This window comes from Acipenser ruthenus, chromosome 10 (genome assembly GCF_902713425.1).
Source record: "Acipenser ruthenus chromosome 10, fAciRut3.2 maternal haplotype, whole genome shotgun sequence".
Lineage (NCBI taxonomy): Eukaryota > Metazoa > Chordata > Actinopteri > Acipenseriformes > Acipenseridae > Acipenser > Acipenser ruthenus.
The window spans coordinates 35,539,089-35,552,762 of NC_081198.1; the positions used below are offsets into that span (position 1 = coordinate 35,539,089).

At 33.3% G+C, this 13,674-nt stretch overlaps 1 protein-coding gene across 4 annotated transcripts in view; it reads right to left on the minus strand.

Annotated features, from left to right (window-relative positions):
• LOC117409033 (insulin-like growth factor 2 mRNA-binding protein 2) overlaps positions 1 to 11,884 on the minus strand; it is an 82,832-nt gene extending 70,948 nt beyond the window's left edge. For 2 of the 4 annotated variants that reach the window (XM_059032096.1, XM_034014567.3), the window contains exons 1-2: positions 11,394 to 11,884; positions 10,044 to 10,104 (exon numbers count right to left, since the gene is read on the minus strand). In XM_059032096.1, the coding sequence (XP_058888079.1) occupies positions 10,044 to 10,104; positions 11,394 to 11,568 (236 nt within the window). In that variant the 5' untranslated portion in view covers positions 11,569 to 11,884. The remainder of the gene's footprint in view (positions 1 to 10,043; positions 10,105 to 11,393) is intronic. The other 2 variants (XM_034014575.3, XM_034014558.3) reach the window with 1 other exon arrangement.
• Positions 11,885 to 13,674: the final 1,790 nt, after the last annotated feature.

Below are 13,674 nucleotides of genomic sequence, written 5' to 3' on the forward strand. Positions count from 1 at the left end.
CTTTACAGTTTATTTCTTTGAAACCAATCTTTTACATGGAAAATAAAATACTTTTATTAATTCATCATGAAGACTTGCTTTTTCGATAGATTTATCTAATTTAATTAATATCAATTGAATAATATGAGCTCTTTTAAATTGCATTGGACAAGAGAATGTGTATAGCTACAAGATATGAGGTAGTTACAAACTATAATTTACACAGCTATGGATATTGAAATGTAGGGTTAGTGTCTGAATGTATCTGGTGCCACTGAATTTTGTTCCAGATTGACCGATGGATTTTACTGCTGTTTTACAAAGATATTAATTTTATACTGAAACATTATATAAAACAGTTATTTCTAAAACTATCCAATTTATTTATTTAAAAAAAATTGTCCCAAAAAATATAATGCACAAGACACAAATAAAAAAAGGTTTGCATTGGATTAAAATGCAATTATTCAATTATTCAATAACATTTTCATCTGATAGAATGTATTAAAAATATCTTATATGTATTATGCTAATGAGTTAACATAAAAAATAGGATACATAATTAATTGTTTGTCTTATAGTAGGGCTGCTTTTATTTCACCTAAACAATTTGTTAAAATAATTAATTGCAAGAAAACACATAAAATATATTAAAATGTTCAACCACTTTTTTTTTCTTTTACAAAAGCTATTAAACAATACAATGATGTTAATAATAGCGAAACTATAGTTGAACTGAAATTCACAATTTACAAACACCTTCGCTTCATAATACTACTTCATATCCCATTTTTTTGTGTTTATTAAATAATATGGTCAAGACAGTAAATCACCTTAAGAACATAAGAACATGCAATAGGTTTACTACCAATTATCCAGACCCCTAGCCAAGCCACAGAACTTGGCTTCAACAAGTAAGGACTACATACAATGCAGTTACATGCACATAAGAGTTTTGGTAGTTTTCAGAATAATTTGTTTGCCGTAATTCAGAATGCAAACACATTTTCTGAAAGCAATGAAATCCACAAACAGAAAAATCAGTTTTAAGAATATTCTGATTTAGCTCTTTTGAGAAAATCTGAATGCATTACACACAGAAACTGACAGATTTGTGTTATGTTTCAATTAAATTTCAACACACAGTGGACAATTATTTCTACCCCTAAAATAATACTAGTAGAATTTCGTTTTTTTTTTATTTATTTTTTATTTTTTTTGTATGCTTGTATGTTTTCATTAAATGATTAAAAATGATTACTAAACTGCAATTCAGTTCAGGGATAAAATAATTACAGAGTTCATTAAACAATGTATTATCATTGTCTAAATTATTCATACTTTGATTTTTAATAGAAACTGCTTTGAAATGTAGAATGTGTGCCGCACGTGAACAGACAGGTATCTAAACACAAAATAACCAAAAGAGAACAGTTTAGCTAAAACCACATTTATTTTTAACAACTTACAAAGCTCAATTATTTCTTAACCAAAAAGGTCCAAAAATATTAATTAATACACAATCACAAACAAATTTAAAATCTTTTTTTTTTTAAATCAAAATTAAGAACATACATTTTGATAGTGATTTACTAAACTAAAGCCTAACTGTTCAGCATGATAAAGCTTTAAAGCAAATTTAAAGGGACAAAAACACCTGTTTTTTGGGCTGTTTTTTTAATATTGTTGAACCAAACAAACAAGTAATACATCTCAAGTTGTTTATTTCTCATTTTGTAAAAATGTAACTGAATTCCTTCCTGTCAAACAAAAAAAAAACGGGTTTCTTTAAAGACTGGAGTAAACGATTTGAAAGTGTCACTATACCCCTATGTGAAGTGTAAAATAACTAATCGTGGCTCATGTTTGCTATTAAGTTTTCATTTTTTAAAACCTAAGTTTAGGCTCTACAAACAATGCAGTTGGAATTGACCCCTTCTTAAACACAGCTCTGGTACAAAGGAATAAGTGTACATAGAGGTATCCAACAATCTTGAGCCTTTTCAATGCGTGAATTTGAAATAACATTTAAAAACCCAAGCGCAGCACATAATAGTAAAAACAAAGAAACTAACGTATCTCTCATAATTTTTATTTAATATCTATATTAATGTGGAAAAACCAAACAACCGGAGTGCTTGATATACTTTTGATTTATATTAATTCATTGTTTGGTTCCGGGTCTTTTAGGGTCTTTACACAACAAAAGTAAAAAACAGTTAAATTTACTACAATGACCTAACTGGGAATCAACAAAATGTGTTTGTTTATCTGCCAGTATTGAAGTAATGAGCATTATATGTGATGCAGGCAGGTAATGCATTTACTGACACAGAAGATTTTATATATTTCTAGATATCAAACATGTATAGACCAGTTGTTGTTTCAAAATGAGAAAATGTTAAAAAATAAAAATAAAAACACCTCTGCTGTTCATAAAACATCAACAGCTTCATGTAAAATTATCCTTTTTCATGTGGTACATATTTTTTTTTACAATTTCTAAAACTAGCCTTGGAGAACATTGCTATTTTTGTAGCTTTCTGTAAAACAGTTTATTTAAATGAATATATGAATATATGAATATATGAATATATATATATATATATATATATATATATATATATATATATATACACTGGTGTATTGATTGCACTGTACTAGAATACATTTACCTGTAGTATTACATTTGATTATAGAGAAAATAACTATAATAAAGTTGAGGTATGTAGTTCTATAGATTGCTTATCATTCCTGTTGCAGAATTATGTATTAGTTACATATAGTAAATATTAACGAAAAATGAACTACAGTCTATCTATTTTGAATTGCATCCATGTCAAATCACATTTCTTTTAAAATAATGATCTTCTGTTAATACAATTAAATCTGTTAATTAATGAAAACAGAACCTCCAGTTGCAGTAAAATTACTGCAATTTATATTAATTTTTTTTTGTTGTTATGGTCTCTTTTGTGGTTTTTGAATAAATACATTTTTACATGATTGTACAAGAATTGAAACAGTATGAAATGCCTTCAGACAACCAGCAATTCCTCCCTTTTCACTCGTGGTCTTCCTCCTCAAATGCTGTACATACAGTAAATGCTGCTTATTAACAACTTCTCGGTTCCCAGCAAAAAGTTGTCATTAACCAAAAGTTGCCAATAAGCAAAAAGCCCGTTTTCAAGTGTATTTATATGGAACAACGATATATAATGTAGTTGTACAAATATGGCACTGAAATACATGTGTTTTAAATGTTAGTGTTAAATTAACATGAGAAACACAAAATACCCAAACATAGAACTGTTTACTTCACGCGTGTGTAAAACAAAAAAGAGGGAATACGCTTAAATAGCACTACACAACGATGTACTACAATTGTCCTTACAGTGTGTAAAGCAAGCATAAAAAATGTGTTGTACTTATAATCAATTCTAAAAAACACAATTTTAAAATAAGAAATTGTCCAACATTGTCTGCTTTTTACAATGTACCATCTCCCGCTCTAAATCCATCTCAATTCTGCGTGCAGCTTCATAGCCAATTTCAAAGCCACGATTCTGCCTGAATCCACCAGAAATACACAGTTGCGAAGTCAGTGTATTATAAAAGCTGCATGAAGTTTGTGCATAAATCACGCAAGTGCGCTATGTAGCACTGGCAACTAGTAATAAAGTTGTCAATAAACGGCGTGCAGTTGCTAATATCAGAATTCCATTAACATTAAAGTCTATGGGACGGGATTGGTTCCTGGGAAAATGTTGTTAATAACCGAAAGTTGTCTTTATCAGGGTTGCTAATAACCGGCATCTACTGTATTTTCACAATGCATCACCAGACCACAAGTGACACAACGCACAGCCAAGACCTTATAAATGAAAGACAACTTTCACAATCACTGAGAAAATATTGGGTACCATAGTTAAATCTACAAGGATAAGAAAAGGAAAATTAGCAAAACCAACACAAAACATTAATGAGGTGTAGCTGCACCTGCCTGTACTCCCTTGTTGTTTTGCGAGGTTTATAACATAACATTGTTTTTCTCATTGGAAAACAAATGGGTGGGTGGGAGGGCAATGCAGGGCAAATCAAGTTCCATTAACTTGAAACTGGAATAATGAATGACTAAGCAGCTTGAACCAGTGCACTAAGTAGGGTCAGACCATACCTTGCAGAGTGTAAAAGTACACTTAAAGCTTCAACACATTTGTTAAATAGCTTAAACTGTAGTGGCGATATGTTGCGGACAGACAAGGGCTATGGAATCAGTATAGTCTTTAATAACAGGAAGAATTGATGACATTGTGTGAGTTTTTCTTTTCTAGTTTATCATTGTATTATATTAGTGCTGGGATAAATGTTTGATTTAGAAATGTATTTTAAGAGGCAAAGAAAAATTAACCTTGTCACCAGGTTCCATTTGCAATGTGTTCACTGAGGTCTGAAATAAACAGAACACACTGTATTGTACATAAGAGTCTGTGGGAGGTACTGCAAGGTAACTGGGTGGGGTACAGGGTTTGTTTTACCCTATGAGACAGCTCTCTTATTTGTTAATGAACAAATATCTGGAAATGTTTTAATAAACATTAAAATATTAAAGATACAAGCACATCCCAGCACTGTTCTATATTTCCAAAATGCTTAAGTTACCTTGCTTAAAAGGCAGGAATTCCCTGCTGTTGCAAAAGAATACAGTATGCAGCAGTCCTTTTCTTTTTGACAACTGAATTTCCATCATCCTATTATTGCATTCGGGAAGGCTTTAGTAAAGTGATTAAGATTTGTATGAATTGATTTGCCCCCAGAAACGACCTTTATACAAAAGAAAAACATCATACAAATAGTGTAAAAAAGCAACAGTCATGTTAGAGGAGATTAAGGCATTAAGGTGACTCATGAAGAAAATAAAAAGAAAGGAATGCCTTTTAAAAACAGCATTCTATAAATATATATAAAATGGGTGGGTTTACTGAGAGTCTTGCTTTTTCTTGAACCTCTGCAGACCAATAAATCAATTAAGCCATTCAGCACAAACTAGTTTTTCTTGTAACAATGAAATTAAACTAGATTATTATTTCTTTAAATCTTCCATGGGCATGTTGTAAAAACCTGACTTGTCTGAAAAAAAAACTTTCTAGTTCCTTCCTTTCAGGTTAATAATCAAAATCCAGAGTTTACATCATAAATGCTGCCAACTTAACACTCGGCTAAGCGCTTTGTGAATATGTTCCTGTGAAGTTTACGGTGAGGTTTACAGACGCAAATTCCTGTCAAAGTTAACACAGAAATAAACCTTGCAATTTCAATTAACCCAGACAAAGGGGTTACCTTACAAACGTAATCAAATCTGGGGTGTACTTTAACAGTATACAGATGCACCCTGTAATGTATGTGGGGCATTGCTGCATATTTGTGTGGTGGTGGTCTTCTTTGAATGCACTACTGCCACATTCCAGACAGAAAAAATAATCTAGCAGTCACCCAGGAACGCTTTATCATTCATTACTTTAGCTAAGGACTAGAGTTACCAATAAAGAGAGACATTAATCTGGGAAACATTTACAGAAACAAACTTGAGAAGTGTCGAGGAGGAAATAAAGCTTAACATCCTTTAGTAAATGGGATTGCCAACGTTATTAAGAGAAAAGCAGAAACAGAGTGGGTAAGTGGTTCACACAGCTCTACAATAGGCTGTAAAATATTAGCACTACACCACCATGTATAAAGCAGCCCCTTTGTTTATTCCAGCTGTTTACACAAGAGTGTAGTTGGTACAAGGAAAACAGCAATGTTACAGAATTAAGAAACAACTTAGGTGGACTCTGGAGTCCTTTAATTAACCTTCAGTTGTTTGTCGCCAGTGTTGTGGCTTTGCCAGCTTTATTTTCCTTTCACACAAACAGAGCAGGTTGCTCACTGGGGTAAAAAAAAAAAAAAACATGGCCATGAATGAAGTGTTAATTGAAGCCAGATATCAGCCATAAATGTGTAGGATGGAAGTATCTTGTATTTAAAAATGGTGGATGCTGTGGGAATGCTGAGATTTACTTTACCTAAAATGTCCTATTTTATTATTTTTACAATTATAAGTTATGTGTAGAAATGTTGAACAGGCTTTTAAAATATTAGCTATGATAAAGGCTAAAACTGATGGGGTTTTTTCTGCCACAAATGTAGCTACTGAGATTAGTAAATGTACAATCGTATTCAACGGTTTTATTGATAGTTTTATTTAAATGACATGCTGTGTCAAATGGTAAAAAACAGGCAACTTAAGGCAGTCAATATCAGCATTGCCACAACATGTCCAACATAAATGTAGGGCTAATCTGTGGTTTAAAGTAAGAAATAACTACTGGTGTCGCTCAGCTAATAGTTTAGCAGCCTTCTGCATTAAATTCAGTTCTGTTGATGGGGTGTATTTTAGAAATGCTACTTGCTGGAAAAATCAACACAGAAATAAGTTATTACATAATAATAATAATAATAATAATAATAATAATAATAATAATAATAATATTTTTTAAAGAAACCAATTTTATCCCCCCACCCCCCAACAAAAAAATGTAAATATGACATTATATAAATGGTATTGCACACACACACACACATTCTCATATTAAACAGCTTTTCCAAAAGGGCACAAATTACAGGTGTTACAGTCAGACACACGGCAGGTTAATATGAAATATACCAAATACAGTATTTTTGATATATGCATATATTACAAAATCATAAATCAAAAACTGGTTTCAAGGTAATTCTCTTGATTTTTAAAAACAAAACAAACAAAAAAAAAACAGAACTGTATTTACTGGAACAGACCAATTGAAATATGGTTCTACCTGTATATTTTTTCAACAACACATCACACCAAATGGTAAATGCTGTATTATCGCAAATATCTACATATCAATTAAGAGCAAAGAATCAAATGGTGGAGAAACTGGTGTGTTGTCTCACGTGAAGATGTGGTATAACAGGTTATAAGAGAAAATGACCTGAGCTGCTAAGACTATGGATCATACATGAGTAATGAACTGAACTCACACTGACACACTCTGAATGAGTAATCCTATCGTCACCAGGACCAGGCCAGGCCAGTGCTGTCTGCCATTCCAGCTGACATCCTTCCTTTTCAAGGTATATAGCCAACTTCCCTTCAATGTAACCTCAAACCATTTAAACTGGCTGAGCTTCTGATGTGAAGACAATTAAACATTTTGAACTCAAAGGACAGTGTATTGCTCCCTCACATACCAAACCGATCCTTTCACTCGTCCCCTTAAAGTTAGCACAAACAAGATTTTTCAACTTTTGTTTCCAAAATGGAAAATATACGTTTTATATAATTTGTAACACAGTGTGTTTAAAACACAGCATTGCCACATACTGGAAGTATTCAGCCTAGAGAACTTAAATAGAAACCACCCCAAGAGTTCTGACTGTGGCTACTTGTCGAAATAGCAAAAATAGTGTATTCCGTCTGGAATGGAATTTAAAATGAACACCAGTAAGATCACATATATGTAGTATTACTGCAGGGCTTTCTACAGAAAGATATGCCTACAGTGGGGCCATGATCTAACCAATAACAACCATTATAACAAATAGCTTCATTAATTTTGCTAATCTTTTTGTTAAGTTGGCTTTATTTAAAACACACACACATATACCAAAACTTCACAAAACTTCCATTAAAATTAGGAGTAATTATTAAAAAAAAAATTAAATACAAACTTTTAACACAACTCCAATGGTCAAAGTTATTACTGTATAGAACTTCCTGATAAGAAATTACATTTCAACTGATCTAAATAAATGTTATAATTTCCTGTAAATGCCAGGCCTTTTAACTTTATTTTTATTCAACATTGCTGAATATTTGTACTGTTTAAATATATATATATATATATATATATATATATATATATATATATATATATATATATATATATATATATATAATAGAGGGGCTTCAGTGCGTTACAGGACAATAATTCCATCTAGGGTTTCTGTGACGTCATAAGTTACGAGACCGAAGGTTGAGTAATTTATAAACTATCATAGCCACCCGAGATGGAATTGTTTTTCTGTAACTCACTGAAGCCCCTCTATAATATAATACATGGAAACCCTTGTGATGCTAATATTAAAGAAGACAAGGTTCAGCAGTAGGCCTACAGTTGGGCATTTTTTAAACATAGTGTTTCAGTGCTGTACAGACGTTCTGTGTCGTTATCCGTTAGTGCTTCAGCTTTATTTGGATGACTGCCTTTACCTTGTTTTAATTTCCAGTTCCTCTCCAGTTTCTCTGAGATACAAATGTACCAGCTTGACACCATTTTTTTTTTTTTTTTATGTATTCTGATTTTGTTGATCATTAATGAACATTTCTGTACTGTGGGTGTTGTGAGTGATTGAAAATGAGACATTTTGTGCTTGAATTGAAAGTGATGGGTCTCAATGAGTCGAATAGGTCAAACTTTGACTATAATTTCCTCTAGAGTAATTATCACTTTTTGACGTCACTATTGTGGTATTATGCCCTTTTTTTCCCAATGGCTCAGGATGCAAGTATTGAAATACTGTTTACTGGATGTTGTCAATAAAAACACATTTCTATAATATCAGATCTGAAAATGCACATACATGAGCATTGTCATCTGATTTTTTTATTAACTCAAAGATGTATGGATGGATTTTTCATTAACTAAAAGGGGTGGCTGGATTTTTCTAGAAATCGTTGAAATGTTCAGCCTTTACATGTAACGCCTCTCACTGTACAACTCTAAACATGTTGCTTCACCGTATCATCTCTTGTTAAGTACTCTTGTCTCAAATGTCCTGTGACCTAAACACACCTGTTAGCATTGTGTAAGCAGTTTACTGTGCAAACATACCGGTAATATAGTCTCTAGATATCCCAGTTCATAGAAGTTTCCAAACCCCAAGACCTGTTATTCGCCTACTGTACTGTATGTATGTAGCACTATCCTCGCTAATTTATATTTTAAAAATGTCTAACGTCTTAAATTTCAATACGAACGTTTTCAGAAATTATACAACGATTGATAACTTATATATATATATATATATATATATATATATATATATATATATATATATATATAATAATTGTGTGTAATTATTATTATTATTATTATTATTATTATTATTATTATTATTATTTTATAAAGTGGTCCTAGAGTTGTATTCCCACTCAAGGACAAACTGAATTTAGAAATAATTTCTGAAAGCGTATGTTTTCCATGACTATAAGCAATACATGTTTCTGTTGTACAGTATACGAGTCCTAATATTAGAATATGATGAAATATGTACACCATTTATTTTTTATTTTTTATCGCAGAAATGTTGTTTACAAAATGACACTATATATTCTGTCATTACATAAATATTTGAAACCGGATCATATCAGAAATATATCGTATACTGTATTTAACGTCAATCTCGTTATCCAAATCAATAACAAGTACAGACTGGAAGCAGTCCACTTGTTGTTAATTAATATTTTCAGGTAGTTCGCAGAATACCACTTGTATTAGCCTAGGGAGTTGATCGAAATGTACTAGAATTAAAATGTAATCATTAATTTGAAAAATAAGAATATTTTGTTTAGGATTGCTTTCATTAAAACAAGTTAATATACATTATAATTGATTTAAACGTCAAACAATGATGCATAATCACATGTTATACACAACAGGAAGCATTTCATTGAGCTATTTTCGTTTTAAGAATGATTTCCTTTTTTTAATCTCAACCGTTTAAGAATACAAACTGTTATATGAAAAGGGTTCTAAAACGACTAAAATACAATGTCTTCAAAACGTGCAATAATGCTTAAGGGAATTCAACCTAGGTAAACAAAAGCAAGGTTATATAATTAAATAATTATTCATCCGACCAACAAAAAACATCTGCACCCTTCTCTCTGTGCAGGAGCAATAATTCGTAGTAGCCATTTAAAGTATGTTGTGTAGTTTTTTGGCGACAATGTTTAGTAACAACACTCAAAAGCATCATACCTTAGCTTCTTCGGGACAGAGTAGTCTACCTCAATCACCTTTCCATGTAATTCGACTTTGCCTGTGTGTGGGGGGAGAAAGAACAATACTAAAAATTAAAAAAAATAGTTGGCAATAATGTAAGGAAATATGCGAGGGTATATTAATTTAATTGATTGTTTTACAACAAAATTGTTACATTTCACATATATCTGCAACTCGAAACAAGAAGTTAAAACTCGAGGTGAAAAACGACACAACTATTAAAAGTTTGTTTTTTGTTTTTTTCTAAAAGTCCGACAAAATACTTGGGGAAGTTGAAGCCCATGTGGATCTGTAGCCTTAGTTGAAATATCTAAAATATATATATATATATATATATATATATATATATATATATATATATATATATATATATATATATATATATATATATATATATATATATATATATTAATTTAAAAATTACAAAAGCGGCGCCAAAGAGGAGTGATGAGCTCATATTTTAAAACTCACAATGAAGGACGGGGCAGCCATGCTTTCTGCTCCCACCTCCCACTTAGCCTGTGAGAGGGATAGATTTTTAAAAGAAAAAATTATAAAAGCGATCGAAAATGTAACGATCCCAACAAGCCTCTGCCCTCCTCTACCACCTCTCCGTCTTTTCCCCTATCTCTAGATAAGGCTGTGTGTGTGTATTCGGCCGAGTTCACAGGGTAAAATCTATTTTCCCTTTCGCTGTGTTAATGCAGAGTGGCCTGGCGCAGCTCTGAAATGAAGTCTCACCTCGTCCCCCCAGCTACCTGTTTATTAGCACTTTGCTCCGGACCCCCAGCACCTACATATAGGACACCTCGTAAAAACATGCCCGGGCACTTGAGGAACATGTACTTGGCACCTACTTTCCGTTTACCTTCCTTGTGGCCTTTCAATAAAATCAAGACAAAAAATACCTGAAAAATAATTGTGCCTACCACCATCCCATGTATTTCAATGGGTGATTGCTATGTAGCGCTCGTAGGCAACGGACTTTATTACATTAGATTTAACATGTTAATTGGAGTATGCGGAGGGTTGTTTATTTTTTGTATGAATGTCTCCGGGTATGTGTTTGGTCATAAAATGTGTCAGTTTTATTTATTTATTTATTTATTTATTTATTTATTTATTTATTTTTTTAGAACGTAAAGTACCCCGGCTGACCTCGGGTACTGGGTGATGCACATTCTAAAGAAGCCGTCCCGAACAGGAAAATATATTTTCCTGAACTAGCTCTCCTTTATTTCTGGGTATTTATTAAATGGTTTCATTTTAAGGATATGTATAGGATAAACAGTGGGGCGGTTGTTTCAGAAGTTAAGATGCACTTACCAGATAAAGACTCAATTGCTTTAATGGCCCAGTTTTGGTCGGGGAAATCCACGAAAGCATAACCAGACTTGAGCAGGACCTGACCGGCTAGAGGGAGCTTCCTCTCCCCGAAGAGTGTCTTCAGGTCCTCGGCAGTCACTAAAGGGCTCAGGTTCCCGATGTATAGTTTGTTCATGATCCAAAAGAAAATTCTGAAATGGTAACCAAATTGGAAAAATCCAGCAGAAAAAAACAATAAAAAGGAAAAAATAAAAAGAGAAAAAACCCAGCAAAAAAAGCAGCAATCACCCCCCAAATCCACTCGACCCCCCAGCTCCAACTGTGTTCTTGGCCAAACACTCTGACTGGGGTAGAAAGAGTCGATGCGACGCTGTACTCTGTAAGCGCCGCCTCTAAATAAAATCTGCCTTAAAAATATCAGAAAAATATTTTGCTACTCGGACGTGTTTGGGGACTACATCACCAGTATTCCGAATGATCTGGCATCAAGATACCAAGTGGCACCAAGATCCCGGTGGTGACCAGGGGTAAATTAATCACGGGTGGGATGGAAGTGGCAACAGGATCCTTGATCCAAGCCTTAAATAGAACTGGCGGTACCACTGCAGTGCAGCCAGAGGAAATTGGCGTTTAGATTTTGTTTCGTAGTTACTACATACAAAAACGTGCGTGTACACCAGCGGGATGATATTAACTTTACGGTTATTATATTAATACGAAAAGTAAAAAGGTAAATTAAGTCGTTTAAAAGAATCACCATTAAAAAATAACCGTTGCCTCAACCAGTATTTATTTTGGGTCCTGACGCAATCTTGTTTTTTTTAATCGTTTCAATAAAAAAGTGAAAAATTGGCGTTTTGAAACGTTAAGATTTAAACCCCCGGATTGGTAAGGTTCTGCACAGTCAGAAGAACCCAGAAGACAATCCATAGAACGTTACCGTGAATTTCACAGGTAAGAAGTATCAATCCACATTAATAACACACAGATAATTAAGTCTTCAAAACGGTAAACGGGGGATACGTGCTAAGGTGAAGCTGCTTGGTAAACCTGTCAAAATGTGTATTTTCTTTTTCGCTGGTTATGTTTTGTCCCACTTGTCTGTCAATCGCCTGGACTACGGACTCCACATTGATTGAAAGTTGAGGGGGTTGGGTTTTAAAAATGACTGAGGTTTTATCCAGCCAGTTTTACCATGCCCAACATGCAATAAACCCCGCCCCGTTCACATGGTACTGAAGCTAAACTCACAGACAGGCTGCAGGAAGCGCTCCGACTACACAACAGGGGGAGATGTTCCTATGTTGATACTGAATGAAAACAAACACACGCAAAACGTAAGACAGACATCTGTAAATGGGACACAGATTAGATGTTACTAGATGTGATTGCTCGGATCTGGGCAAGATTTATTTCGTTATGTATTTCGTTAACATCGTTCTTTTTTTTACGGTACTGTTTACTTTGTATACAACATGATATGTTATCACCTGTGCAGTGCGGATAGTTAAGAAGTGCATCCGTTTACGATCGTTTCTCATGAAGTAAAGGAAATGCAAACCGGTAATTAAATATGAGAACAAGCCTTATTTGACAACACTCACACCTGTTTTAGGTAGAACCTCACATTCCCTAAGCTGCCTCACACATTAAGAGAACAGGACCATTCTTCCCAGTTGCCAGGTTATAGCAATATAAATTGATCGGTGCATTGATTGAGTGAAAGTGCAGCACTTCTAAATATTTATTCTATGTCTGCAGTCAAATTAGCGGCCTGTTTATGCTGATTTTAACGATTTCTACATTCAATCTGAAAACTCCCAGGTATAAATACTGTATATCCTGGATACCCAGGGAGATCTTGCTACTGTTTTTTTTTTACAGTGATGACTTCATAGTATTGAATACAGTTGGTGTATAATATTTTACCTACAGAAATTCAATTTTTTCTGAATTCACAGTGGTCCATTGAGTTAAAATACAAACATGTTAAAATTAAGCTGTATACTTCCTTCAAATACAGCATGGTAAATAAATGAAGTTGCTGTTGTTTACTGAATCCCATAAAATGTATCAATGTTCTGCGAATGACTCCCAGTTCAACATACGTTGGAACGAATTAATAACTTTCCCTCCTTAAAAATGCTGGCAAAGATTTAAATTAGAAACTTACCAACGCAGAAAGAGTTGGTGGGGTATTTATTTTTACCCCCCAAAATGGATCACATGGATCAATTAACAATGAAACTTGCTCTTGGTAGCAACAATAGACCTTGGTGAT